This window comes from Neovison vison, chromosome 7 (genome assembly GCF_020171115.1).
Source record: "Neovison vison isolate M4711 chromosome 7, ASM_NN_V1, whole genome shotgun sequence".
In the NCBI taxonomy this organism is placed as follows: Eukaryota; Metazoa; Chordata; class Mammalia; order Carnivora; family Mustelidae; genus Neogale; species Neogale vison.
In genome coordinates, this window is record NC_058097.1 from 57,613,772 (window position 1) to 57,639,899 (window position 26,128).

The following is a 26,128-nucleotide window of genomic DNA, read 5'->3' on the forward strand; positions in this document are numbered from 1 at the left end:
CCCTGTTAAGTCAGGAGGTGCCTTGGGCTCTATACTCTGACACTTCTTGATAGATTGTTCGTTACCAGACTGCTGGTTCGAACTCCGGTCCCACCGCGTGCCGCTCACACATCAGTACTCAAGATGTACGATGCTGGGAAAGAAAAAGTTGCTTTATCTGGGAAGCCAGCAACCTGAGAACATGGCAAACAGATGTCTCAAAGGCCATCTTCCCCGTCCAGGTGAACCCAGGACACTCTACTGCATAGGGTGACCACCTACCCGCCGCCGGCCCAGGACTGAGGGTGTCCATGGAATATGGTGGAACTTGGGTGGCTCAGTCCCCGAGCTCTGTGCTGGCTCATGTGAACCCAAGAAGCAGCCTGTGCCTGAGCCCCCACTCCACGCTTCCCTCGTTCTCACTCCTTCCCTCCCTGCGCAGGTCAGTTACTCAATGCCTCCCTGCCAGCCTCGGTCACACAACCCAGTTCCTGTCCTTCCTTTAGTCCCTGGCCGGTGGCCTCACGTGCTCCTGCGGCTTAGCTGGCGGTCCACTTTGGGTGGCCCTAAGTGAACATCTTGGCCCAAGAGGAGGACCTTGGGAAGCCAGGTGTCCCTCTGGCCACCTAGGGCTAAGCCAGGCCAGCATCTGTGCTGAGCCCTCTGCTTGTCACTCTCAGCAGACACTAGAGAGAAGATGAAAGCCACCCTCTTGGAGACAGAGGCCAGACACCCACTAACTTAGGAGCCCTCTGGAGCAGCTTACTCTGGGTCCCCAAAAGGCTTGCTGGGTCCAGCAAATTGGGGCAGGTCAGGGTCAGCCTCACACACCTGCATGCAAGCCTCAGGCCGTGGCTGATGTAGGAAAGACGTTAGGGTTTGAAGCCAGCGGCCAAGAAGGAATTCTCAAGATGTCTTTGGTCCAAAACGGGTTTTATTAAAGCACGGGGACGGAACCATGGGCAAAAAGAGCTGCACTGGGGTCGTGAAGAGTGACTGATTAGATACTTTCAAGTTGGGAGGGGGTTAAGCAAAGTGTCAGTCTCTAAGGAATTTTGGAAGCAAGCTCTCCAGGACCTTGAGGGGGCTAGCTGTTGTTGGGAAGGATCATTTATTACAGTCTCATAAAACCTGAGCTGTGAGACCCTCCAGATGTGTATCGGTGGGCTATACGCTTGGGGGGTAATTGCCAACACATAGCATGGAGGGTAAAGATGAAGTTTCCAAAGGTATTTTTATATGTTAAAGTAGACCTACAGGGTCCTGGGGGTCAGGCTAAGATTGCCTTTGGCCCTCAGCAAAGTTATTAGCTTCGTGGCAGTTGAGTCCCTAGAGGAATGTCACTCTGCCTGTTTCAAGGACTTGTCCGTGGGCTATAGAATACAAGGAAATTTAATTATTTTTCTTCTGCCTTTGTTTCCCATATCATTGGCCACCCCCGGCGACTCCCAGACTCTGCAGGGCTTGCTGGAGTTATGGACTGAGGTCAGTCTGGGTCAGGTCCCACAAACCCAGCACCACACCCACCCTGGTCCTCCGGCATCTCCAGGAACTTTCGGCACTGGCTGTGTCTGGAGGCTCGGGGCTGGTCTGGGTAAGGACCCGAATGCCCTCCACACACAGGCCCTAGCCAGCCTGGTGTCTCCTGGAATCTGCAGGGCTCGCAGGGCCTGATGGGCTGCAGAGCAGGTCCAAGTCAGCCCCATGCTGGCCTGGGCCCTGCCCAGTGTCTCCGGGAAGCTCCCAGATCCCGCAGGGCTTTCTGGCCTGGTGGTCTGGGGCAGAGCCTGGCAGGCCTTGCAGGGTCCTCCTCCCACAGCACAGCAGCCAGGCTCCAGGGTCCCAAGTTCTCTGCTCCTCTGCACCCCATCTGTACCGGGTTCATCTGTTCATTGAGTGGTCTGGGCGGCCACCTTAGGGCACATGTGGCCCTGCAGGAGACAGGGGCAGGGGGGAGCAGCAGGGTGGCTGGCTAGTGGGATTCTTCTCCAGAAACGGGAGTCTGAGGGGCCAGGAGCACCCCTTCTAGGAAGAGAGTACTGGGGGCATCGCTAGGTGACATAGTCTATTGTACGATTCAGGGAAGGGCTGGGAGCTGCTGCTCACTCTGCCAAGCTGGAAGGCTAGACAGAGGTGGGGCTCTTCAGAGGGGATGGGTGAGACCAGCCCCGATGACTAGGGCAGGCAGGTGGGAGAAGCAGAGTCCAGGATCTCCAGCCAGGAGAGGCGGCCCTATGGAGGCCCAGGGGGGTTTCGACTCTGCTGGCGGGAATGAGGAGGCTGAGGAAGGGAGTGCAGGGCACCAGTTCCTGGCATGAGAGCTGCACTGTGACTTTTGTGGGTCTTTCCCTTTCTTTTTTACTTTTTAAAAATTTATTATTTTTTAAAGATTTTATTTATTTATTTATTTTGAGAGAGAGAGACAGACAAAACACAGCCATGAGCAGGGGGAGGGGCAAAGGGAGAGGGAGAAGCAGGCTCCCTCCCTGATGCAGGGCTCCATCCAGGGACCTGGAGATCATGACCTGAGCTTAAGCTGGTTCCTCTGCTTAAGGTCTTGCAGGCTAAAACGAGGGTGTCTGAAGGGCTTTGTTTTTTCTGATGGCCCTTCTTAAGCACAGAATGACCATATGACCTGGTAATTCCACTCTTTGATAGATACACAAGGGCAATGAACATATATGTCCATGCAAACACTTGTGCATGAACGTTACGAGCAAGCAGAAACTGGAAACAACTCAAGTGTTCTTAAACTGATGAGTGGACAGAATATGCCGTATCTGTGCAATGGAGTGTGATTTGGCAATACAGAACTGAAACTACGGCATGGATGAAACTTAAAATATTATGCTGTGTGAGTGCAAGAAGCCTGTCACAAAAGACCATATACTGTATGCCTTCATTTATATTAAATGTCCAAAATGGGTAAATGCATAAAGACAGCAGTCAGTTCATGGTTGCCTAGGGCTGGGGGAGGACAGACTGATAGGCGAAGGTCTTATAAGAAGTACAGTGCTTTTTGAGGGGAAAGAAATATTCTAACATTGATTTTCGTGATGGCTGCACAAATATGTGAATATGCTAAAAGTCACTGAATTCTACACTGTAAATGGGTGAATTTCATGGTAGGTGAATGATACTTGGATAAAGCTGTTACCAAAAAACAAGGGAATTAATATGTTGCAAAGCATAGCCCTTTGTTACACCCTGCTTTAAGAAAAAAATCAAACTATTTTTTATTTTTGTTTTTTAAAAAGATTTATTTATTGGGGCACCTGGGTGGCTCAGCCAGCTAAGCATCTGCCTCCAGCTCACCTTATCATCGCAGGGTCCTGGAATGGAGCCCCTGCACTGGGCTCCCTGCTCATCCAGGAGCCTGTTTCTCCCTCTCCTGCCCACGCATGCTCTGTCGCTATCTATCTCTCTCAAACTTTTTAAAGATTTTACCTATTTATGAGAGAGAGAGAGAGAGAGAGACAGCGCGCACAGAGGGAGAGGAAGAGGGAGAGGGAAAGACAGAAACTCAAGCAGACTCCCCTCCGAGCCTGGAAGTCAGTCTCTGACCCTGAGATCATGATCTGACCCCAAATCAAGAGCCAGCTGGTGCGTTAACCGACTGAGCCCTTCAGGCTCCACTCATCCCTTAAACTACTTAAAACCATAGAGATAATTTTAAGTTGGAATACTGAATATTCAGTAGTGCAAGTTATTTTTTCTTAAAGTTTTATAATGGAATTTTGGTTATGTTGGAAAATGGCTCTTATCATTATATTATATACTGTAATTAAAACAGGACACCCAAAACACGGGGGCTTGCTTTCCAATGACACAAAATGGCAGCGGCCGGGAATGGGTTAGGGAGTAGCCCTGGGTTTGGGGGTTACTGGCTGGTGCATTTGGTTAAGGGTGGCCCTCGGTTTCAGCCCAGGTCCTGATCTCAGGGGTTTGTGACAGACCCGTCCCCCGCCTCGGGCTCCCGCTCTGTGCGAGATACTTGGGATTCTTTCGCCCCCTCCCCATTTGCCCTTCCCCTCGCTCGCTCTTCCTCTCCCTGAAGCAAATAAATAAATCTTTAAGGAAAGGGGGTCTGAAAAATCCCTTAAAGAGCCACCAAGAAGAGCACAGAGGACATGGACTGGGGGGTTCGCCCTGTGCAGAAAAGTGCGTGAAAGACATCATCCGCCAGGGGGTCAGGGCTCCGTCCGGCGTGGGCCACATGCCCATCTCGCCCGCACACAGGCCGGCCGGGAGGGCCGAGCGCGCGGCGTACGCGAGAAGCGGCCCAAGGCTCGCCGGCACCTCCCTTCCCAAACCCAGGTTCGCTCCGCGCAGGCGCGCTTCTCCGCGTTCCGGCGCTCCGAACGCGCAACGAAACCGCCCCAAGATCCCCTCACCTCCCCTTCGCGTCAAGGAGGCAGAAACGCGGGGGAAACCTCGGTTACGACAACCTCGTCGTTTAGCGGAGCCCGAGCGCCCGTTTCATGGAAGACGTACCCGACGGTGCGTGAGGGAAGCCTGCCTCCGTCACCCACCCGATGAACGGAAACACCAGGCAGGCACAGAACACTTGAACGCGCGCCTTTGTCATCAAGACACTTACTCTGACTTCGTCCTCAGGTAGGTGTTTGTGAAGACAGCGTCTTTTCGACAGCTGGAGCTGAGGGCGGGCAGCCCCCAGACGCCTCCAACCCCGCGCTGCCACGGAGCCTTCTGGGACTTGTAGTCCGAGCCCGAGCACGGGACCAAGGGGCATGCAGACAGTGGACTGCAACTCCCAGGAGGCCAAGCTGCTGGGAGACACCTATTTTTCCAGCACCGCCCACTACGTTATTTCCTCGGGAGGAGGACCCGCCCCGCGGAGCCTCTGGGAAAGGTAGTACGAGGCCCGAGGTCCACGCCCGCCACCTGGTGGACAAAGTTGGTGTGACTACAATTTCCTGTAACTTCTGGAATCCCTCTCCTCAGGCTTCTCGGACTCTCCGTAGCCACCGATTGCGCGCTTCTGGAGTTCGAACCTGACCAATGTAGTTTCGGGGAATTATAGTGAGAGAAATCCGTTTCATTGCCGCCTATGCCCGGCCGGGGACCTTAAACCGGGTCGGAAGGTCCCCTTTCCCCCCAGCCCAGGCCCGGTCGAGCTTGTCCATTGGGCGGACACGCCTATCGCCGCGCCTTCTGGGAAACGTAGTCTGACCCTCTGGGAGCTCAGGTGTGTCTACCGCTGGACTAGGACGAGGGCTCTGGCCTCCGGACTACAACTCCCGGAATGCCGATGCGGCGGGGTCCGTCTCGCCGGAGTCCCCGGCCGCGCGCTCCCATTGGTCAGGGGCCGCAGCGCGGGGTTTTCTGGTCCTGGTATTTACGCTTTGCCCCCGGCGCCGCCGTCGCGTGGAGAGGCTGCGCAGGTCGCGCGGCTCGGATCTCCGGTGTGGGGCCGTCCCGGGCGGTCTGTCCGGAGCCGCGAGCCGGTGGGCGCTGGAGGGAGTGGGTGGGGCTGCAGGTGGCGCGCCTGGAGGACCTCGGAGTCGGAAGAGACGATGGCCGCGGGGCCCCTGGCAGGCCGCCCTCGGGTGAGTGGCCGCGCGCCTTCCCTTCCCGGGCCTGGTGTGCACCCTGCTCCCGAGTCTCGGATGGGAGTCGGTGCCCCAGCCCGTCGTTGTGGCCGGGCGCGGCGGAAGACCTCGTAATCCTGCAGCCCTTTCATGTAGCGCGATGTCCCCTAACCAGTAGAGGCCGAGACGAACCCCCCCGGCGAGAAAGTTGCACACCCGGGTTCCCGGTGGCTTCAGCTACCGCGCGCGTAAGGGACGAGCAATTCTGTCTTCCCATCGTCTGGAATGACGGTCGGAAAGACGAAGCGTCGCTCAGTTCGTGTTTGTGAAGCCGCCATAACCGTAATTCCCGCGCTCCTCTTTTGAAAAAACAACCCCCCCGCCAGAAGTGGGAACTGCCTTCCGAGACCGTTGTGAGGCGTAAGAAAATTTCCGTTAGGTGAAGTGCTCCCTGAAGTACCGCGCCCGGCGTGGGAAGAGGATCCCTGGCAAAGGTTAACGTTGTTGTCGGCAAATACTAACTTTGTCGTTTTCATGCACCTGGTGGTATAAAAAGGGGTCGTCAAGGGAAGCGTTCTTTTGGTTTTGTGGAAGATCCCAAGTTGATCAAGAAATGGGGGAGCTGTGTAGGGGTGAACATTTTAGTGTAATGGCATCTCACCTCTGAAATGGCTGATGCGGAGCCCTGCCCCCCACCGCGAAGGCTCAGGTGTATCCCTCAGGAGCCAGACAGCTTTTAGGACATCTCCCTGTACACCTGTGCATTCGCATTCACACGTAGCCGTCCCTTTTTTTCTGGGAGCTTTTGCGGGGTTAAGGGTCCTGGCTCAGCAGGCATGTGGGTAACATTTCAGGGGAGGGTTACTTTTGGTGGTGTGATGGTCGACTTCTCCCGGGAGGAATGGGGCCTGCTGGGCCCTGCCCAGCCGACCCTGTACCATAATGTGATGCTGAAAGCCTTAAGACACTTGGTCACTGTGGGTGAGGCTGTTCCCCACGTCCACTTCTATTTGCCTGGGGTCTTGGCAGAGCGGGTTTGATTTAGCTGGGAGTGTGGAGTCACTAGGGGATTTGTCCTCATCAAACCTCAGCCTGAAGCGGCTGCCTGGTTCATTTTGTAGAGCATGTGACTCTTGATCTTGGGGTTGTGAGTTCATGCTCCATGTTGGACATTGAGCTTACTTAAAAACAAATAAAACAAAATGTTGTCCCAGAATGTATATGAAAAGAACCAGAACCTCACAGCTTGATCATTCATTTGCCCAGGACCTTGGAACCTCAAGCCAGATTCTGTTGCCCACCTAGAACTTGGAATAGAGCAGTGCATGATGGACAGAGGGCTCTCCCAAGATTCCCGCCTAGGTGAGATGGGAAAGGATCTTTACAGTCAGTGTTTGTTTATATGTTCCTTCATATCTTCCTTCTCTGCTGCTTTTCATTACCTTTTCATTTCCATAATTCCATCTGGGATCATTTTCCTTTTGCTTAGAGTTCCCTTTATCATTTCTTTTAGAGTGACAAAACGCCTTCATTTTGTGTTTGCCTGAAAATGCCTTTATTTCATCTTCATTTTGGAAAGATACTGTAAACAGAATTTTAGGTTGTCGGGTTTTGGGTTTTGTTTTTTTTTTTTCTTCTTTTCTCTTGGCACTTTGAAGACACCATGCAGTTGTCTTCTGGACTCCATGGTTTCTGATGAGAAGTCAGCCGCCTTCTTATTTTTGTTACTTTTGCCCACTGTACTTCCAAAATGCACAAAGTTTACATGTACAATTGAAACATTTTGATAAATGTACGCACATATGTAATTCTCACCTAAATGGAGCTCGATATTTTCATTATTTCACAAAGTTCCTTTGTTACCTCTTTCCATTTCCAAAAGGCAACCACTATTGAGATTTTTTTTCCACCATAGGTTATTTTTACCTTTTCTAGAACTTCATATAAAGCGAATTATATATTATTTCTTTTGCTTATGGCTTATTACCCTATGATTTTTGAGATTCGTCTGTGATTTTATATGCTTTTTTTTTTAAGATTTTATTTATTTATTTGACAGAGAGAGAGTTCACAAATAGGCAGAGAGTCAGACAGAGAAAGGAGGGGCGGGGAGCAGGCTCCCTGCTGAGCAGAGAGCCCGATCTGGGGCCCGATCCCAGGACCCTGAGATCATGACCTGAGCCGAAGGCAGAAGCTTAACCCACTGAGCCACCCAGGCGCCCCTTTATATGCATTTTTATTTCTTTTTACTTTTTAGTATTTAGGGACATTTTATTTTTTAATCACTTACAATTTGTCCATTCTCTTGATAATGAACATTTGGATTGTCTCTAGTTTTGGGCTGTTATGAGTAATGCTGCTAACATTCTTGTGCAATGTTTCCAGTGGACTTGTGTTTTTATTCTCTTGAGTAAATGTCTAGGAGTGGAGTTGTTGGGTGATAGATTAACAGTTCTGATTGGTAGTGCCTTAGAATCGGTCTGTGGGGGTGCCTGGGTGGCTCAGTCAGTTAAGCGTTTGTCTTCGGCCTTTGGCTTAGGTCATGATCCCATCAAGCCCCACATTGGGCTCCCTGCTCAGCGGGGAGCCTGCTTCTCCCTCCCTTATTCCCCCTGCTTGTGTGGTCTCTCTCTCTCCCCCCTTCTCTGTCAAAGAAATAAAATCTTTAAAAAAAAAAAAAAAAAAAGGAATCAGTTTAGGAAGACTTTATATCTTAACATGTCTGGCCTTCTAATTTTGATTATGGTATATTTAGGTAATTCTTGCAGCAGTATTTTTCAGTTTTTAAGCATATGGGTCATGCACATCTACTAATTTTATTCCTAGAAATTGCGCATTTTTTATGCTATTGTAAATATTATTTGTAATTTCATTTTCTTACTGTTTGTTGCTAGTGTATATAAATATAATTTCTTCTTAACTGACATTCTATCCTGTGTGAACTTGCTAAAATCACTTAATTGTTCTAGTAATTTATTTTCAATGTCTTTAGATTTTTACCCAGTCATGTTTTCAAATAAGGATTGCTTTGCTTCTTCCTTTTGAGACTTTATGCTTTTTCGTTTACCGTATTATTATACCAGCCAGGACCTCTAGTATTTTTTTAAAAAATTGATGTGTAATTAACATACAGTGAGGTATGCTGTTCCTAAAACTACAGTCCAGTAAGGTTTTGCAAATGTATATTTGTGTGACCTATACTCCAGTCCACACATAGCATATTTCCATTCCCATACATTTCCTAATGTCCTTTTCCACTTAGGACTCCCCCAGTGTGGCAACCATTCTTCTGATACCTGTCACCATAGATATCAAGTACAATGTTAAACAAAAGTGGTAAGAATGAACATCCTTGCCTTGCTCCTGATATTATGGAATAGCATTAAATATTTTACCATTAAGTATTATCTGAAACCCTTTATCAAATTGAGAAAGTACTATTCCTGATTTCCTGAGGACTTTTTTTTTTTTAATCATGAATGGGTGTTATCAAATGCTATATATGCATCTATAGACATGATTGAATTTTTTTTCTCTGTTCCATTGATTTCTGCTTTCTATTATTCCCTTTAGTTGTTTTGGTTTAATTTTTGGTTTAATTTGGTTTCCTTTTTTCTGGCTTTTTTGGGGCAGAAGCTTAGTTCATTAATTTTAATGCTTTCTCTTTCTGATGTTTGCATTTAAAGTTATACATGTTCCTTTAAATCTTTTTTTTTTTTTAAGATTTTATTTATTTATTTGACAGAGAGAGATCACAAGTAGGCAGAGAGGCAGGCAGAGAGAGAGGAGGAAGCAGGCTCCCTGCTGAGCAGAGAGCCCCACACGGGGCTCCATCCCAGGACCCTGGGATCATGACCTGAGCCGAAGGCAGAGGCTTTAACCCACTGAGCCACCCAGGCGCCCCTGTTCCTTTAAATCTTAATTTCAACTGCATCCTGCATGTTTTCACATGCTGCATTTTCATTATTCAGTTCATTATTTTTTGTTTTCCAAATGTCTTGAACTGAATGGTAATGAAAATACAACATACGAAAGTGATTTCTTCTTTGATTCGTGAAGTACATTGTTCAGTTTCCAAGTGTGAGGGGATTTCTGTTATTGAGGGCTAGATTATTTCCATTGTGGTTGAAGAACATACTCTGTATGAATTCAGTCCTTTTAAATTTATTGAGGAATGTTTTTACGATACAGCATATGGTCTGTTGGGGTGGGTAGGTGGGTATGTATGTATTCTGTTACTGTTGGATGTGGTGTTTCATAAAGACCTGTCATCCCTTTAAAGTCTTGGCTTCTTTTGGAATTCTGTCATTTTGGCCTGGATAAGGCTCCCCTTTGTGTCAGTCTCAGTTCTTTGGAAAGGTAGGCACAGTTTACCAACTGTTCTTCAGAGAGAGGAAAGGGTTTACAGGGAACAGATGAATGAAATCAGAGAGAACTGATGGTTTAGTTCTACATTTCTGGGTACGGTGTTTTAAGCCCACACTGCTTGTGAACTTTCCACCTTTTTTCGGGTGAGTCTTCACTATGTACCCAGTAGAAAGTTGCATTTTAGAAGTGGGAATTTTAGTCTCATGTCTCTCTTCCCCTGGAGACTGTCATTTAGAATGGTTTTACTAGCTTCATTTGTAACATTGAGGTACGTAATCAAGTGCTGAAAGGTTTGAGATCAGATGTCAGAATCATACAATTTTCTCTGCAGGTTGTTGCCCTTGAACACTAAACACCTAGGATGGTACCTTTGATCAGTCTAGATCAACTCTTTGTTCTTATCTCTTCAAATGTTTCCTCTGCTGCTTCAGTCTCTCTTGTAACTCCACCTACACCTTAATCCTTTTGTCAAGTGTTCTGTTTTTATATTATTTTCTCTCCTTTTGTTTCATCATAAAATTTCCACTTACTTGCCTTTGAATTCACAGATTCTTTCTTCTGTTGTGTCTAGTCTGCTATGAAGTCTTCTCAGGTTTACTTCAGATACTACATTTTTACTTAATTCCAGAATGGAATTTTCATTTGAAAATTTCCCATGAAATTCTGTTATGTTTATAATAGGTTGGGTTTTTTCCCTAGTCAGTGTAAGTGAAACTTTATTGAGGCCCCAGGGCCATGGGGCTTGGGCAGGAGGCCACCCTGTGGGGAAAGGAAGAGCTGATGGAGGGGCTTTATTGACCTTCTTCTGGGGGTATGGATGGTTGGTGCAGCCACACATTTGGGAGCACAACACTCGTTGCAGTTGAATTTGCAGGCGAGCTGGCAGAGGGAAGGCTAGGGGACGCACCTCCAGGCCAAGGACCAAATGCAGGGGCTCTTATGGATATTGTAGTCTGAGAGAATGCAGCCGTCCTCTCCCAGCACAGACACTGATCTTCAAGTGGCTTCAAGTGGGAGCCCTCATTGTCTTGGCTTTGACATTCTCAGTGGTGTCACTGGGCTCCCGTGAGGGTAATGTTCTTGCTTGTCAGGGTCTCCATGAGGATCTTCTCTGTGTTTGCTGCTCAGCCACCAAGTTGAAGAGAAAGAGCTATAATAGTTATTTTTCATTTTTTTCCTGCTACTTCTAATGTTTGGTATATCTGCCTCTATTGACTTTTTTTTTTCTTAGTGATGAGTAACATTTTCCTGATTCTTTACATGTCTAGTCAATGCTGCACTCGATGCATTGGAGAGATGATGGAGTCTTGTCTTCTACCAGAATTGTCTGTTGTTCTTTTTTTCTGGAGGCAGTTAAATTACTGAAATCATCCTAATCCTGATGAGGCTCAGGTTTAGGATTTATTAAAGTAACGTAACTTTGGTTTTGCTTTAGTTCTTGGATGTAGTTTTTTTTTTGTTTTTTTTTTTTTGTTTTTTTTTTTTTCGTTTTATTTTCAGCATAACAGTATTCATTATTTTTGCACCACACCCAGTGCTCCATGCAATCTGTGCCCTCTCTAATACCCACCACCTGGTTCCCCCAACCTCCCACCCTCTTGGATGTAGTTCTTATTCTTTTTTTTTTTTTTTTTTTAATCCTAGCAGTATTAATTACCAGCTGTGCTATTTTTTTTTTTTTAAGATTTTATTTATTTATTTATTTATTTGACAGCGAGAAATCACAAGTAGGCAGAGAGGCAAGCAGAGAGAGGGGAGGAAGCAGGCTCCCTGCTGAGCAGAGAGCCCGATATGGGACTCAATCCCAGGACCCTGAGATCATGACCTGAGCCGAAGGCAGCGGCTTAACCCACTGAGCCACCCAGGCGCCCCAGTAGTTCTTATTCTTGAGGCTGTTTCCTTCTAAGGTACAACTTTCTAGAGTCTGACCGGAATGCCTTGGGTGCTCATTGGGTCAGAGCCAGTGTCCCCCAACACTTGGTAACTTCTGAAACCTCTGCTCAGCCCTGTAGCAGCTGTTGTCAGGTCTTAGCCTTCTGTGCACTTGCAGTTGAAGTCCAGTTAAGGACTCCAGGAGAAACCCTCTGCAGGTTTCCAGCCCCCTCTTTGCTCTGCGTGACCTTGCAAAGCCCTCCTCACATTCAGCTCCACAGCCTCCTCCCACGTGAGAAACACAAGGCCTCCCCACCACTGGGAGTCAGGTTGCTGAGCACAAGCAGGTGCCCTGTCAGGCCACCTTGCAGACATGTCCCAAGCGTCCCCGGTGCTCTAGGTGAGTTGCCTCTGCCTGGTGTGCGGACCACTCTGTGTTTATCCATATGCCTGTGGAGCCCTCTTTTTCCCTGTGTGTTTTTGGGTACTGGAGACAAAGTGGGAACAGGATGGACAAGGTTCCCCCCACCGTGGAGCCGAAAGCCACTAGTATATGGTGTCTGGGGAGGGGCAGACAATAAAGAACGAAAAGAACAAAGGGATGTTGACTAATGCTGAGCAGTGTATGCGGGAAGTAAAATAGGACAATGTGGTGGAAAGTGACAAGGAACTCAGGCAGGCCGGGAGGTTGGACAGGGTCTCTCAGAAGAGGTGACCTGGGACTTGAGAGCTGAATGATGAAAGGTGCAGGTTGCTGATACTGAAGACTTTGGAGACCCAAGGAAAGTCCTCAGGCAAAGGAACTCTGTGCTAGTGGTGGAAATGGTCGTGTTTAGGGAGAACAAAAGAAACCCAGAAGGAGAAGGATTGAGGAGACCTGAGGTAGTCTGACCCTGCTTCTGGGTGCTTTTGAAGACTGAATCTAAAGACATGTTCTTACCATCATGAAACTGGTTTGTTTGGAAGATTAACTTGGTTATCGACTATAGGCAGAAGAGACATTAGGTGGAGAAATGGGTCAGGTTCTGAGATGTCCAAGCATTAGCGAAGGGCGGTGGTCCTGAGCATCTCACGTCTGGGGGTGTCTGCCTATTCTGTGACCTGTCTTGTAACGGTATCCTCTCTGCCTTTTGTGCTGACTGTTAGGTTGGTCAGTCTTCCTGTGGGTTCTTTGTGTTCTGTGTGTACCTTCCGTGGCTTCTCTTCTCAGAGTTCCACCTTCTTTTTGGTTGGTACTGTAAAACATCTACTCCCCCTGTATACATCTTGTGGCTTTTATCTCAGTATTCTCACTCTAGGAGTTTTCTTCTAAGCACCCAAATTATTTTAAATTTCCTTCTAGAAAGGAAGAAGAGACCTAAAAGCCAAGAGTTGTCACCAACAGAGGCCTTTGCTAGGAAGGAGTTACCCAGCAGCATGAACCTGACGAGGCCCGCAGTGGATGGTTGCTGGCGTTCTACCACAGCAGATGGCTGGGAACTTGGGGACGAGTTGGAGAAGCAGAAGACACACAGTGCCATTTCCGGGCTGACAGGACATAAACAAGGGCAAGTAGTGACCTGGGTTGGGGACTGGGGAAATGCTGCAGTTGTGGGAAAATGCAGCTTCAATTCGGACTTTTTCTTCACGGAGATTTCTTGTTAAAGAGTATTTCTATCAAATTGACTCAACTCAAAGTGTACAGCATAATTTTATTTTAAAAAATCATCAGGAAATCTTAGTGGGGAAGAAACCTTGTAAGGGCAGTCCATGTGGAAAACCCTTGGGAAACCTTTCGAAGTTGAATGAGCATGGTAAAGATACCAGCCAGAGTGTATACTTCTCTACACATGAGATAATTAACATAGGAGAGAAAGTCTATGGATGTAAAGAAAGTAGAGATTTTTTTTTATCTATAGCTCACCCCTTTCTCAGGTCATGAGAACTCCTACTAAGGAGAAATCCTATGAATGTAATGAATGTGGGAAAACCTTTAAGAAACTTTCATCTCTTTCTTACCATCTGAGAAATCGTGGTAGAGAGAAAGCCTATGAATGTAATGAATGTGGGAATTCTTTCTGGCAGAGCCTACACCTCATTTTACACTGGAGAACTCACACTGGTGAGAAACCTTAGGAGTGTGATAAATGTGGAAAGTCTTTTAGCCAAAATTCTCACCTTAATGTACACCGGAAAATTCATACTGGAGAGAAACCCTATAAATGTGATGACTGTGGAAAATCCTTCAGTGGACGGTCTAATGTCAATGTGCATAAGAGAACACATACTGGAGAAAAACCGTATGAATGTAATGAATGTGGGAAAGCCCTTAGCGACTGCTCCTTCGATACACAACGTGAAAGGACGCACACTGGAGAGAAACTGTACGAATGTGATGAATGCGGAAAAGCCTTTGGTCGCAGCTCTCACCTTACAGTTTACAAGAGAATCCATACTGGTGAGAAGCCATATAAATGTAACGGATGTGGGAAAACTTTCAGTTTTCATTTATCCTTCACTCAACATAAGAGAATGCACACTGGAGAGAAACCATACAAATGTCATCAATGCAGGAAGGCTTTTAATCAAGGTTCTGATTTTATTGGGCACTAAAAAACTCGAGGGAGAAAAAAAAATACATACTTCATTTTAATATATAAAAAATGTACACATACATTTAAATTTTGTGGGTTTTTTGGTGCATTCCCAGAGAAGAGCTGAACCTACGTGGCATTTGATACCTAGGAAAAAATTTTTAATTAGTGAGATCAAAAGTCTCTTTAGTAATACTGACTAATGTGATTACCCAGTGTGGGAAGGACTATTGCTCAGAAGTCAAAACAGGTTGAGGATATTTGGCTGAATGACTGATATACTGTCCCAAAGAGCCAGAGTGCCATTAGTTGCTCTCTTGTTCCCCCAATGCTAGAAAATTGGGCTGCTTCTAATTTGTTTCAGGAATTCATTATAAACTGTAATTATAAACACTGTGTAGAAACATGGAAAATGCCTAGAATACAGTTGACCCTTGAACAACACAGTTTTGAACTGTGCAGTTCCACTTACATGTGGATTTTTTTCAATAAATACAGTACGGTATTGTAAATTTACTTTTCTTCCTTTTTATTTTCTTTCCTCTAGCTTATTTTAGTATAAGAATACAGTATGTAATATAAATGACCTATAAACTATGTGTTAATCAACTGACTGCTTGTATTATCGGTAAGATTGCCATTTGGTAGGAGGCTATTAGTCAGGTTTTTGGAGAGTCAAAGTTCTGTGCGGATTTTCAGATGTGCAGGGCATCAGCGCTCAACAACCCCCAAGTTGTTCCAGGGTCAACTACAGTGAAATGTGACCTGTTGTGACTGTGTCGCCCTCCATGTGCATTTGGAGAAGAGCGTAGAAGAAAACAGAAATGAACGTAGCTAATCAGTAGAAGTCTTTGGGGATCGTGTGGTTTTCCTTTTCATGTTAAAAACTGCTGCAGTTTTATGTGGCACCTGGATGGTTCAGTTGAGTGTCTGACTCTTGGTTTTGGCTCAGGTCATGATCTCAGGATCAAGAGATCGAGCCCTGTGTCGGGCCCCATGAGATTCTCTCCATCTGCAACTCCTCTGCTCACACGTTCTTTCTCTTTCTCAAATAAATCTTTTTAGTTTTTAAAAAAACTGCTATAATTTTACAGTAAATGAAAAGACAAAGGGGGGAAGGGGCATCTGGATGGTACAGTCACTTAAAACGTCTGACTCTTGGTTTTGGCTCGGGTCATGATCTCAGGGTTGTGAGGTCAAGTCCCGGGATGGGCTCTGTGCTGATATGCACTGTTCCAGAACATGTAGAAAGCTGAATGTTTACCTCTCTTGTGATGCCACTTTGTAAAACTCAAAGAACAATTAAAGGCTGATATCTTTCAGGACTATTAATGCAAAATTTCCAGATCAGATTCTGCCAGTAAAGCCAGAGTAGCTAGTACATTTGAATTCAGAAACATTCATTCCAGGATCAGCATACCGAGTATTAGGAAATACATAACCATAATACCCATTTTAATCAGTCAGTGGAGAAAGCCAGTCATCTCAATGATTAATGAGAAAGAAGTTGATAACGTAAAGACGGTTTAAAGAAAGAAATTGTTTTTATCATATGATAATCAGGCTTAAATGATGACATTAGCACTGAGGTTGGCAAATTATGACCCACAGGCCAAACCTAGCCCATGTGTTTTGTAAATAATCTTGTTAGAACATAGCTACACCCACTCATTTCCATACTGTCTGCGGCTTCTTTAACACACTAAGGTGGAATTGAGCAGTTGTGAGCTTGCATAGCCTGAAAAGGTAAAATATTTACTAGAAAGACCTTGCCAATCCCAGATGTAGAGCCATCTCCATTCCATTTAGGGAGGACCAAGGCAAAGGTTGTCACTAGTCTTTTGTATGAACAGGAGATTTACAAAAGGAATACAGATGGACAACCAGTACGATAAAAAATGCATGAGTTCGTCAGTCATCAGAGAGATGATAATAAGTATTTTGAGCAGCTGCTGCGAGGTAGGCTGTACCCCAGCAAGCAGTCTCCATTACCTCATGCAGCACAGGGATCCTGGTGAAGCAGGTTCTTCTATTATTTTCCGTTGTGTAGATGCAGAAAATACAGCCTAGAGAGGCTAATTGGCAGGTAAAGATTGACAATGATTTAAAGAGGCTATGTTGGAGGGGCACCTGGGTGGGTTAGTTGGTAAAGTGTCTCCCTTTGGCTCAGGTGGTGATCCTGGGGTTCCTGGGATCGAGCCCCGCATTGGGGTCATCCGTGTTGTTGTTAGGAACCCAATTTTGTCTCCCAGTAGTATGCCATTTAATTTTTGCACCTCATGACGTAAACTTTCTCCTATCAGGGTGATTTACTATTTTGCTGTTACAAACCGTGCTAAGACAAAAGGTCCTGCCCACATTTTCAGAGCGGGGCAGTTGCAGCCAAGGATAAACTGCAAAGATTGCTGAATCCACGCACAAACATCTTTTCATTTGGACACTAACCTCTCTAGAAAGAGGTACACCTGTGTAACCACCTGCAGTTACATAGACTAGTAAATACAAGACTGTTTACGAAAACACGGCCAGATTTGGCCTGTGAACCATAATTTGCCAACCTCAGTGCTAATGTCATCATTTACGTCTGATTATCATATGATAAAAACATCCGTGATAGAATCCATTTCCTACTACTTTTTTAGCTTTTTTCTTTTTTTTTTTTTTTCTTAAGTAAACTCTGCCCCCAACATGGATGGGGCTTGAACTAATGACCTCAGGATGAAGAGTTCCATGCTCTACTAACTGAGCCAGGCAGGCACCCCCATTTCACAATATTTTAAAAAATATTTTATTAATTTATTAGATAAACCATGAGCAGGGGTAGGGACAATGGGAGAGGGAGAGAGAGAATCTCAAGCTGACTGTGCACTGAGCATGGAGCCCCATGTGGCATTCAATCTCACAACCCTGAGATCATGACCTGAGCCAAAAATCAAGAGTCCAAGACCCTTAACCAACTGAGCCACCCAGGCACCCCTCATACTATTTTTGCCCATACCCAACATAGTCTTTATAAAAAAACTTAAAAGGTTTTATTTATTTGAGAGAGAAGAGATAGAAAGAGCAGGAGTGGGGAGGAGAGGGAGAAGCAGGCTTCCCGCCGGGCAGGGAGCCCAATGTGGGGCTTGATCCCAGGACCCCAGGATGCAGCTAATGTAAATTCAAAACAAAACAAGCAGGGAAAAAGTACAGCCTTTAAAGAACCCCCCAGATCTACAACGGAATTTCACCAACTCTGAGTAAAGTCTCCATTCCAGTGAGATACTGATCCTCGATACTGGCATGTGACGTCATAAGCATCTTCTGGGAGATTCTTCTACGGTATGCCACTGAGGGGAGGTGGAAGCAAGGAAAACTGGATGAATTCCAAAGAGAGGTAACCGTTTCACAGGTGAGCCCAGCACCACTGGCCTGGGTGCAGGGGGACATCACTGTGGCTGGCTGCTGATGGAGCGACTGCAAAAGGAAGAGAGCATCAAAGCCTTTGATGACAGTGTGTTGCTGGGGCAGAGCAGTGCAAGAATAATTTCCTGAGAATTACTCTTCTTGAGAGTCCCCTTAGTCTAGAGGCACCTGTGTGGCTCAGTCAGTTGAGCATCAGACTCCTGGTTTTGGCTCAGGTCATGATCTCGGGATCGTGGGGTGAAGTCCCGTGTTGGGCTTCGTGCTCAGTGCGGAGTCTACTTGAGATTCTCTCCTTCTCCCTCTGCCCCAAACCCCCACTCATGCTCTCTGTCTCTAAAATAAATAAAATCTGTAAGAAAAGAAATCCCCTTAGCCTAGAATTTTGCTAAGTACCCAGAACAGTGAAACGCTCTTCTCCTAGGTACACCATTGAATTTCCATTTTTGGCAAACACATACCAAGACACAGAACATTACCATCCATCCAGAAAGTTCTTTCTTGTCCCTTCTTGTCCCCAGACATTTCTTTCCTATATACTCCAAAGCACACAGCGATTTCTTTTGGCATGGGTTATTTTTGCTAATTCTAGAATTTACCATGGTGAGATTATAGGCATGTATTTTGCACATTTTTGTGTCTGCTGCTTTCAGCAAAAGATTTTTGAGACTTGTCTATGTCATCACACAGATCAGTAATTCTTTTTTGTTGCTGGGTAGTATTTATTCCATTGCATGAATATAGCACAATTTATCCGTTCTCGGATTAACAGAAATCTGGGATGTTCCCAGTCTTTGGTTACTATGAGTAAAGGTTCTATGAATATACTTAGCAGGGTGGTTTTGTTTTTATGGGCTTATGCTTTCATTTCTCTTAGAGAAATTCCTGGAGATGACATGGCTGGGTTACAGAGGAGATGTATGCTCAGCTTTTTAAGAAACTGTCAGTTCTAGGGGCGCCTGGGTGGCTCAGTGGGTTAAAGCCTCTGCCTTCGGCTCAGGTCATGATCCCAGGGTTCTGGGATCGAGCCCCGCATCGGGCTCTCTGCTCAGCGGGGAGCCTGCTTCCTCCTCTCCCTCTGCCTACTTCTGATCTCTGTCTCTCAAATAAATAAAATCTTTAAAAAAAAAAAAAAAAAAGAAAAAGAAACTGTCAGTTCTAAAAATGGCGGTAGGGGCGCCTGGGTGGCTCAGTGCATTAAAGCCTCTGCTTTCGGCACAGGTCATGATCCCAGGGTCCTGGGATCAAGCCCCGCATCGGGCTCTCTGCTCAGCAGGGAGCCTGCTTTCCTTCCTCTCTCTCTGCCTGCCTCTCTGCCTACCTGTGATCTCTGTCTGTCGAATAAATTAAAAAAATAATAATAAATTAAAAAAAATAAAAATGGCGGTAATATTTTATGCAAGTACCAGCAATGTATTAGAATTTTAGAATTCCTGATGCTCCACGTCCTTACCAAATTTTGGCACTTGTCCTTTTCATTTTGGCCATTCTAATGAGTGAGCATTGTGTAAAGTGTCGCCCTCGACCCGCAAGGACGACAAGCCCCGGTTCAGATGTATCTTCTATTTCCCCAAGTCCACACACTTATATATGTTTACATGACCAATCAGTGAGCAGGGTGACCAATAAGGGGCCAAACAATGAGAGTCCTGTTACTATGCTGATTAAATTTGAAACAGCCAATGACTATGTCCTCCTTTAGGCGGGCTTCACCAGAAAGTTCGTTGTTTACTTGCAGCGTATTTTGCTGGCAGTGAGCCAAACGCCATCTTGTAATGGCGGGGATTTTCCCGGCCAGAGGCGGTCCCCGACATAAAAGATTTACTTTTTTTTTTTTTTTTTTAAAGATTTTATTTATTTGACACACAAAGATCACAAGTAGGCAGAGAGGCAGTCAGAGAGAGGGGGAAGCAGGCTCCCTGCTGAGCAGAGAGCCAGACGTGGGGCTTGATCCCAGGACCCTGGGATCATGACCTGAGCCGAAGGCAGAGGCTTTAACCCACTGAGCCACCCAGGCACCCCAAGATTTACTTATTTTAGAGAGAGCACACCAGCAGGGTGCGGGGCAGAGTGAGACCGAAGCAGATTCCCCAGAGTGGAGAGGTGTTCGCAGAGCGCAATCTCACAAGCCCGAGATCATGACCTGAGCCGAAACCAAGAGTCACTCAACTGACTGAGCCACCCAGGTACCCTTCTGGTGAGTGGTGAGTGACATTTCATTCTGGTGTGATGACTGATGGCAATCAGTACCTTTCCAGGTGCTTCGTGGCTTCTTGGCTTCCTTATTCAAGCTTCTCATCCATGTTCTGTTAGGTTGTTTGTCTTTATTATCGAGTTGTAGGAGTTGTGTATATATTCTGGATACAAGTCCATTGTTAATATTTTATAAACAAAATTTTAGCAAATTGAATCCAATAATATAAGAAAATAATAGAAACGTCCTGAGCTGTGTTATGGGGCAGGCCAAACGTTATGTACAGCAGTAGGGCATCACTTTTGATCTTTTGTCTTTTTCTATTAAACTTGAACTGAGTTAAAAAAAAAATAACAGAAATTTTTAAAAGTCATGACGAAGTGGGATTATCTAAAAAATGGAGTGTTGGTTTAACCAAAATCAGTGAATGTACATCTCTGTATTAATAAGCTAAAAAAAGTATATGATTATCTCAATACATGCAGGAAAAAATTGACAAAAATTCAACAGTCATTCCTGATTTAAAAAACAAACAACTCTCACCAAAGTTGGAATAGAAGGCAATGTCCTCAACCTGACAAAGGACATCTATATCCACAGGTAGTATCATACTTACTGGTAAAAAATGGTGCTTGGGGCGCCTGGATGGCTCAGTGGGTTAAAGCCTCTGCCTTCGGTTTGAGTCACAATCCCAGGGTCCTGGGATCCAGTCCCGCATTGGGCTCTGCTCAGCAGGGAGCCTGCTTCCTCCTCTCTCCCTGCCTCTCTGCCTATTTGTGATCTTTCTGTCAAATAAGTAAATAAATAATCTTAAAAAAGGCAAAACAAAACCAAAAAAGCACTGAATGCTTTACCCCTAAGATTAGAACAAGACAGGGATGTCTGATCTCACCACTTCTGTTCAGCACTGTAATGGAGGTTCTGGCTAAGGCAATTGGCAAGAAAATGGAATAAAAGGAATCTAGATTGGGAGAGACATTTTACTTTTATTTTTTAAGAATTATTCATTTGAGAGCAAGAAAGAATGATTTGGGGGAGAAGGGAAGGGAGAATCTCAAGCCAGCCCCCTGCTGAGCATGGAGCCTGTCCCGGGGGTGTCCATCCCAGCACCCCGAGATCACGACCTGAGTAGAACTGGAGCCAGACACTCAACTGACTGAGCCATCCAGGTGTTCAGAAAAGGCATCTTTAAAAAATCCTTCTTTGCTTCAAAAGGAGGATTGTTACTTCATAAACAAAGGAAAAGGTAAGTCACAGCTTGGAAAGGATACATTCCTAATAAATGATTAATGTGAACTTCTACAAACCAGTAAGAAAAAGACAACCTTGGAGAAAAACGCATGAGGTGAGAAGTTAATTCAAGGAGAGAACACACAAATGGCTAACCGTGAAAAGATGCTGAATCTCACCAGAGAGAGGAGAGAAGCATCTCACAATGAAATACTGTTTTCTATCCATGAATTTGGCAAAAATTGAAAAAGCTTACACTACCAAGCACTGGTGAGGATATGAAGCAAGTGGAACTCCTGACCGTGGCTGGGGCATATGAAAAGGTGCTATCTTTCTAGAAACATGTATCAGTGCTGGACATAAATGTTCATTTTCTATGGCCCATCAGTACCACTCTGAGGGCCTACGCCCAAGAGACCCTGCGTCTGTCCATACGGAGACCTGCATATGAATTTTCACAGCAGCAGCATTGCTGGAAGCCGCCTGCTTGCAGTGCTCCGACGCCCGTGTGGCTGGCTTTCTCCCTGCCTTTAGGTCTTTGCTTGCATATTACCTTCTGGGTGGGGCCTTCCCTAGCCACCAACTTAAAATCACAACCACCTCCTCCAGCACCCCCTCTCCTTACTCGGTCTTTAACCCCACCTGATGTGGTTTTTTAATATATATATATATATATATATTTTTTTTTTTAAGGTTTTATTTATTTATTTGTCAGAGCGCACGCACCAACAGGTGCTGCTGCCCCTCAGAACAATTTGTTACTTAAACTGTAACCCCTGGAGGATTTTACTAGTTGCCAAGCACATTTAGATATGGCCTTAAGAAATACAGCGGCGCCTGGGTGGCTCAGTGGGGTTAAGCTGCTGCCTTCGGCTCAGGTCATGATCTCAGGGTCCTGGAATCGAGTCCCACATCGGGTTCTCTGCTCAGCAGGGAGCCTGCTTCTCTCTCTCTGCCTGCCTCCATCTACTTGTGCTTTCTCTGTCAAATAAATAAATAAATTCTTTTAAAAAAAAAGAAATACATATACTGGCAACAGGTCTTTGGGGAGAAGGACGATATACGACCTTGTGAAGCTGGGCAGCTGGGGATGCCCGGCTCGCTCAGGACGGAACGCCGCCCCTTCACAGAAGCTGGGCATCTGGGGATACCTGGCTCGCTCAGGGCGGAAGGCCGCCCCTTCACCGAAGCCTGGCAGCCGGGAATGCCTGGCCCGCCCAGCGGAACGCCACCTGCTTCAGGGAAGCCGAGCACCGGGGAACGCCGGGTCAGCTCAGTGTGGAGCGAAATCCGCCTGCTTCCCTTTTTCGTTGTCGCTCCTTTCTCTTCCCAGAAGTGCCGGTTGTTAGAGGAGTCCTTTGAATGTGCTTGGTTAACTATAAACTTTATCCTCCTCCTTGCTTGCCTGCAAGACGTGACTAACGTTTGACCTTCATCCATCCTTCTGTTGGCTATTGTTTTCCATCTAATAAAAGTGAGACTGTGGAGTTCCTCGAGGCAGCAGTCCTTTTTGACTGTTGTCCCCTGCTCCCAGTCTCTTGCAGCTCACTTGTTGGTGCCTAATTCTTCTCCCATCACCGACTGGAAGCGGCAAACGGGGAGCAGGCAGAGAAAGAAGCAGGCTCTGCTGAGCAAGGAGCCCCATGTGCTACTTGATCCCAGGACCCTGAGATCACAACCTGAGCTGAAGGCAGAGGCTTAACCCATTGAGCGACCCAGGTGTCCCTTTACTTATTTTTCTATGGTGCACTCTCCTCCAGAATGTGAGCTCCTTGAGGACAGTGCTTTTGTCATTTTTTCAAAAATTTAAACATTTTTTTTTAAAGACTTTATTTATTTATTTGACAGAGCTCACAAGTAGGCAGAGAGGCGGGGGGGGGTGGGGGGGGTGGGAAGCAGGTTCCCCGCTGAGCGGGGAGCCCAATACTGGGCTCGATCCTAGGACCTTGGGATCATGACCTGAGCTGAAGGCAGAGGCTTTAACCCACTGAGCCACCCAGGCGCCCCGCTTTTGTCATTTTTATTCACAACTTGATTCCCAGATCCTTGCATAATAGGTTCTTATTTTTTTAAAGATTGATTTACTCATTTGAGAGAGTGACAGAGCGTGTGAGAGAGGTGGGGGGAGGGACAGACAGAATCTCCAGCAGACTCCCTGCTGAGCCCAGAGCCTGAGGGGGGGGCGGGGCTCAGTCTCAGGACCCTGACATCATGACCTGAACTGAAATCAAGAGTTGGATGCTTAACCTACTGAGCCACCCAGGCACCCTGCATGGTAGGTCCTTTAATATTTACGAAGGAACCTAAGTGGCCACCAAAAGTAGACAGGAGAGCCATGTTCTGTTATACTCATTTACTGAAAACTAGATAGCCATGAAAATAAATAGACCTTCACATATCAAAAAGGATAAATACTACAATGGTAAATTACATGAAGCAAAAAATGCAAGTTACAGATCTTTTTTTTCTTAAAGATTTTATTTATTTATTTTTTTGACAGATCACAAGTAGGCAGAGAGACAGGCAGAGAAAGAGAGGGAAGCAGGCTCTCAGCAGAGTGGAGAGCTTGATTCAGGTTTGATCCCAAAGCCCTGAGATCAGGACCTGAGCCGAAGGCAGAGGCTTAACCCACCAAGCCACCCAGGTGCCCCACAGATAAAATATCATATTGATACATTTATATGAATGCAAAATATGCAAAGTAAATGTTTTGTATTGCTCTGGGATACATGTAAAGTTTGAATACCACAGAGCCATCCATATCTCATTCAGGATAGTAGCTATCTCTGAATGTTGGTTTCTATTGAAGAGGGGAACGTGGAGTTTCAGCCACATGGATAATGTTGTTTGTTTTTGGCTCATTTTTTCCAAGTTTAAGAGTGCCTTTACAGAGTTTCCCTGAATTCCTTACAACTTTATTATATTTTACATGTTTTTCTTAAAAGGAAAATGAGCAGACCTCTACCATTAAATCCCTGGGATGAGAAAATTGCAGGCTGAATGCTGAGCTGGCAGCAGAGGCAGCGAGGAGAGCTGTGGGCGCTGCGTGGCCACTGACAGCAGAGGCATGCTGACTTCCCTTTGGAGGACTCACGATCCTGTAGTATGCTGAACTTAAGGACTCCTGGGCTCCTAGCTGGTGAGGATGAGTTAATCCTAGGATTTGAGAGCATACAAAACTTCAAGTCTAACTTCTTTGTACTCGTTATTTTACTACTGGTGACCCCACGGTTGTACTCTCATAAAAGGTCTTATTTGTCCCAAGGAGTGTGCCCTAGATTCCCCCTTCCTTTACCTTTCATTCTCCTCATCTGGCAGTGAGGAAATGGAACTAGCCAGAGCCCTTCAGGTGGCATGGAGTGACCGCTCTTTAGGCATCTCTGAGGAAAGGCATGCCCCAGGAGTACATGGATTCTCCTACTGCTCTGATCTCTTTCCATTCAGAAACCTGTGGCAGCTCAGAAATCGTTCAGACTCCCAGAATAGGGGTATCCAAGATGGCTGTGCAGCCCAGCTTTTGGCACCTCATAGCATGGAGAGAATGGAGTGCCACGCAGCACACTGGGGTAAATGGAGTGGGTCAGAGGAAGCGGCATCCTCACACCCCTGTAACCTATTCTCGACCCAAAAAGGCCCTTGGTGAATAGCTGTTCCTTTTTTTTTTTTTTAAAGATTTTATTTATTTATTTGACAGAGAGAGATCACAAGTAGGCAGAGAGGCAGGCAGAGAGAGAGAGAGGAGGAAGCAGGCTCCCTGCTGAGCAGAGAGCCCGATGCGGGACTCGATCCCAGGACCCTGAGATCATGACCTGAGCCGAAGGCAGCGGCTTAACCCACTGAGCCACCCAGGCGCCCTGAATAGCTGTTCCTTAAGGAGCCTGCCATGCTCTGGGTAGTAGAGGCTGGCTGCAGCTCATGAACCTACTACCATTGTCTCTACCTTTAAAATACTACCCTCCACAACTGGACGCTGATCACTCTTATCTCAGCTGCCATCACTTCCCACCTAGATTACTGCATTGGTTTGGGGGTCATCCTGCTCCTTTCCTTACCCTCTTAGTCTGTTCTCCACAGAGAAACCAAAGGGACCTTTTGGTGTGGTCAGAGTTCATCAGTGCTCTGCTGGGAACCATGCGATGGCTTCCCATTTCACTCAAAGCCTGAGTCAGAGCCGTCACCATGCCCCTAAGGCTGTCTGCAACCAGGCCCCCTCATTGACCCTCTCTAACAATCGTGCTGTTCCCCCAACTGAGTAGTCTAAACTAGGGTGGACAAATGCACAGGCAAGATGAATCTGGAACAAGGAGGAAAAGGTGGGGAGCCAGGGAAGCTCGGTCATCTCAAACCCTGGTGGGAAAGAGGTAACAACAGGGTCCCAAAGGGCTGTCAGTGGGCTTGGGGATTCTTGGTTCAGCTAGTGCTGGAGGCTGGGGGTGGTGGCCCAGGAATCGTCCCCGTGCTGTGTGAGGAGCCCTTTCGCGGTTCTGGCCCACGCTCTTCAGTAGCGGTTTGAGTAACTGCCGCACAGATTTCGTTAACCATGTTCCCCGCTCTCGTCTTCAGCGCCTCGCATGAACGCTCACTCCAGGACACATCGCAACATAGGTCGATGGTAATTTAGGTTCCCATAAAGCTTCGCCATCTAGAAAGACATCTCGGCACAATCCCTTAGGTTCTAAACACTGGGGCTTCATTCGCAGAGAGAAGCTTCAGACCAGCATCTTCATCTGGAAAGGGAGATCAGAGCAGCCACTTCCTCACGGTACTGTAAATGTTAAATGGAAGGACCCCTTGGAAGCTTCCAGAAGTGCGCACAAAACACAGAACGATCAGACTTAGTTTCGCATTGTTAAGGGCAGCTGCCGGGAACTCCCATTTCACAGACGGCAAACTGAGGCTCGTGGGCTCGCGACCTACCCAGGCCTTCCGGAGTTGGGCAGCGGCGGCGGGGAGGGTGG

General features: G+C 46.5%; 1 protein-coding gene across 6 annotated transcripts; it reads left to right on the forward strand.

Moving 5' to 3' along the window:
* The first annotated feature begins 4,320 nt into the window (after nucleotides 1–4,320).
* LOC122912112 lies at nucleotides 4,321–25,930 on the forward strand. Of its 6 annotated transcripts, none has more exons than XR_006385539.1 (5): nucleotides 5,233–5,549; nucleotides 6,798–6,893; nucleotides 13,114–13,318; nucleotides 24,116–24,309; nucleotides 25,871–25,930. XR_006385539.1 is itself a non-coding variant. In XM_044257476.1 (4 exons), exons 1-4 carry the CDS (start codon nucleotides 5,246–5,248, stop codon nucleotides 24,168–24,170), a joined length of 660 nt encoding a protein of 219 aa, XP_044113411.1. In that variant the 5' UTR covers nucleotides 5,233–5,245; the 3' UTR covers nucleotides 24,171–24,888. The 6 variants fall into 6 exon arrangements, 3 of the variants coding, with proteins under 3 accessions (XP_044113411.1, XP_044113410.1, XP_044113412.1); XR_006385538.1 differs by lacking the exon at nucleotides 25,871–25,930 and adding an exon at nucleotides 25,734–25,771; XM_044257476.1 differs by lacking the exon at nucleotides 25,871–25,930 and having other exon boundaries at nucleotides 24,116–24,888.
* Nucleotides 25,931–26,128: the final 198 nt, after the last annotated feature.

What these genes read in the sequence shown, in the direction of transcription:
- LOC122912112 (XM_044257475.1), top strand. Translation starts at nt 5,246, where the DNA reads ATGCCGATGCGGCGGGGTCCGTCTCGCCGGAGTCCCCGGCCGCGCGCT. An exon ending in CCCTGGCAGGCCGCCCTCGG is followed by an intron (nt 5,550 to 6,797) that starts GTGAGTGGCCGC and finishes TCATTTGCCCAG; the next exon opens with GACCTTGGAACCTCAAGCCA. An exon ending in CTCCCAAGATTCCCGCCTAG is followed by an intron (nt 6,894 to 13,113) that starts GTGAGATGGGAA and finishes ATTTCCTTCTAG; the next exon opens with AAAGGAAGAAGAGACCTAAA.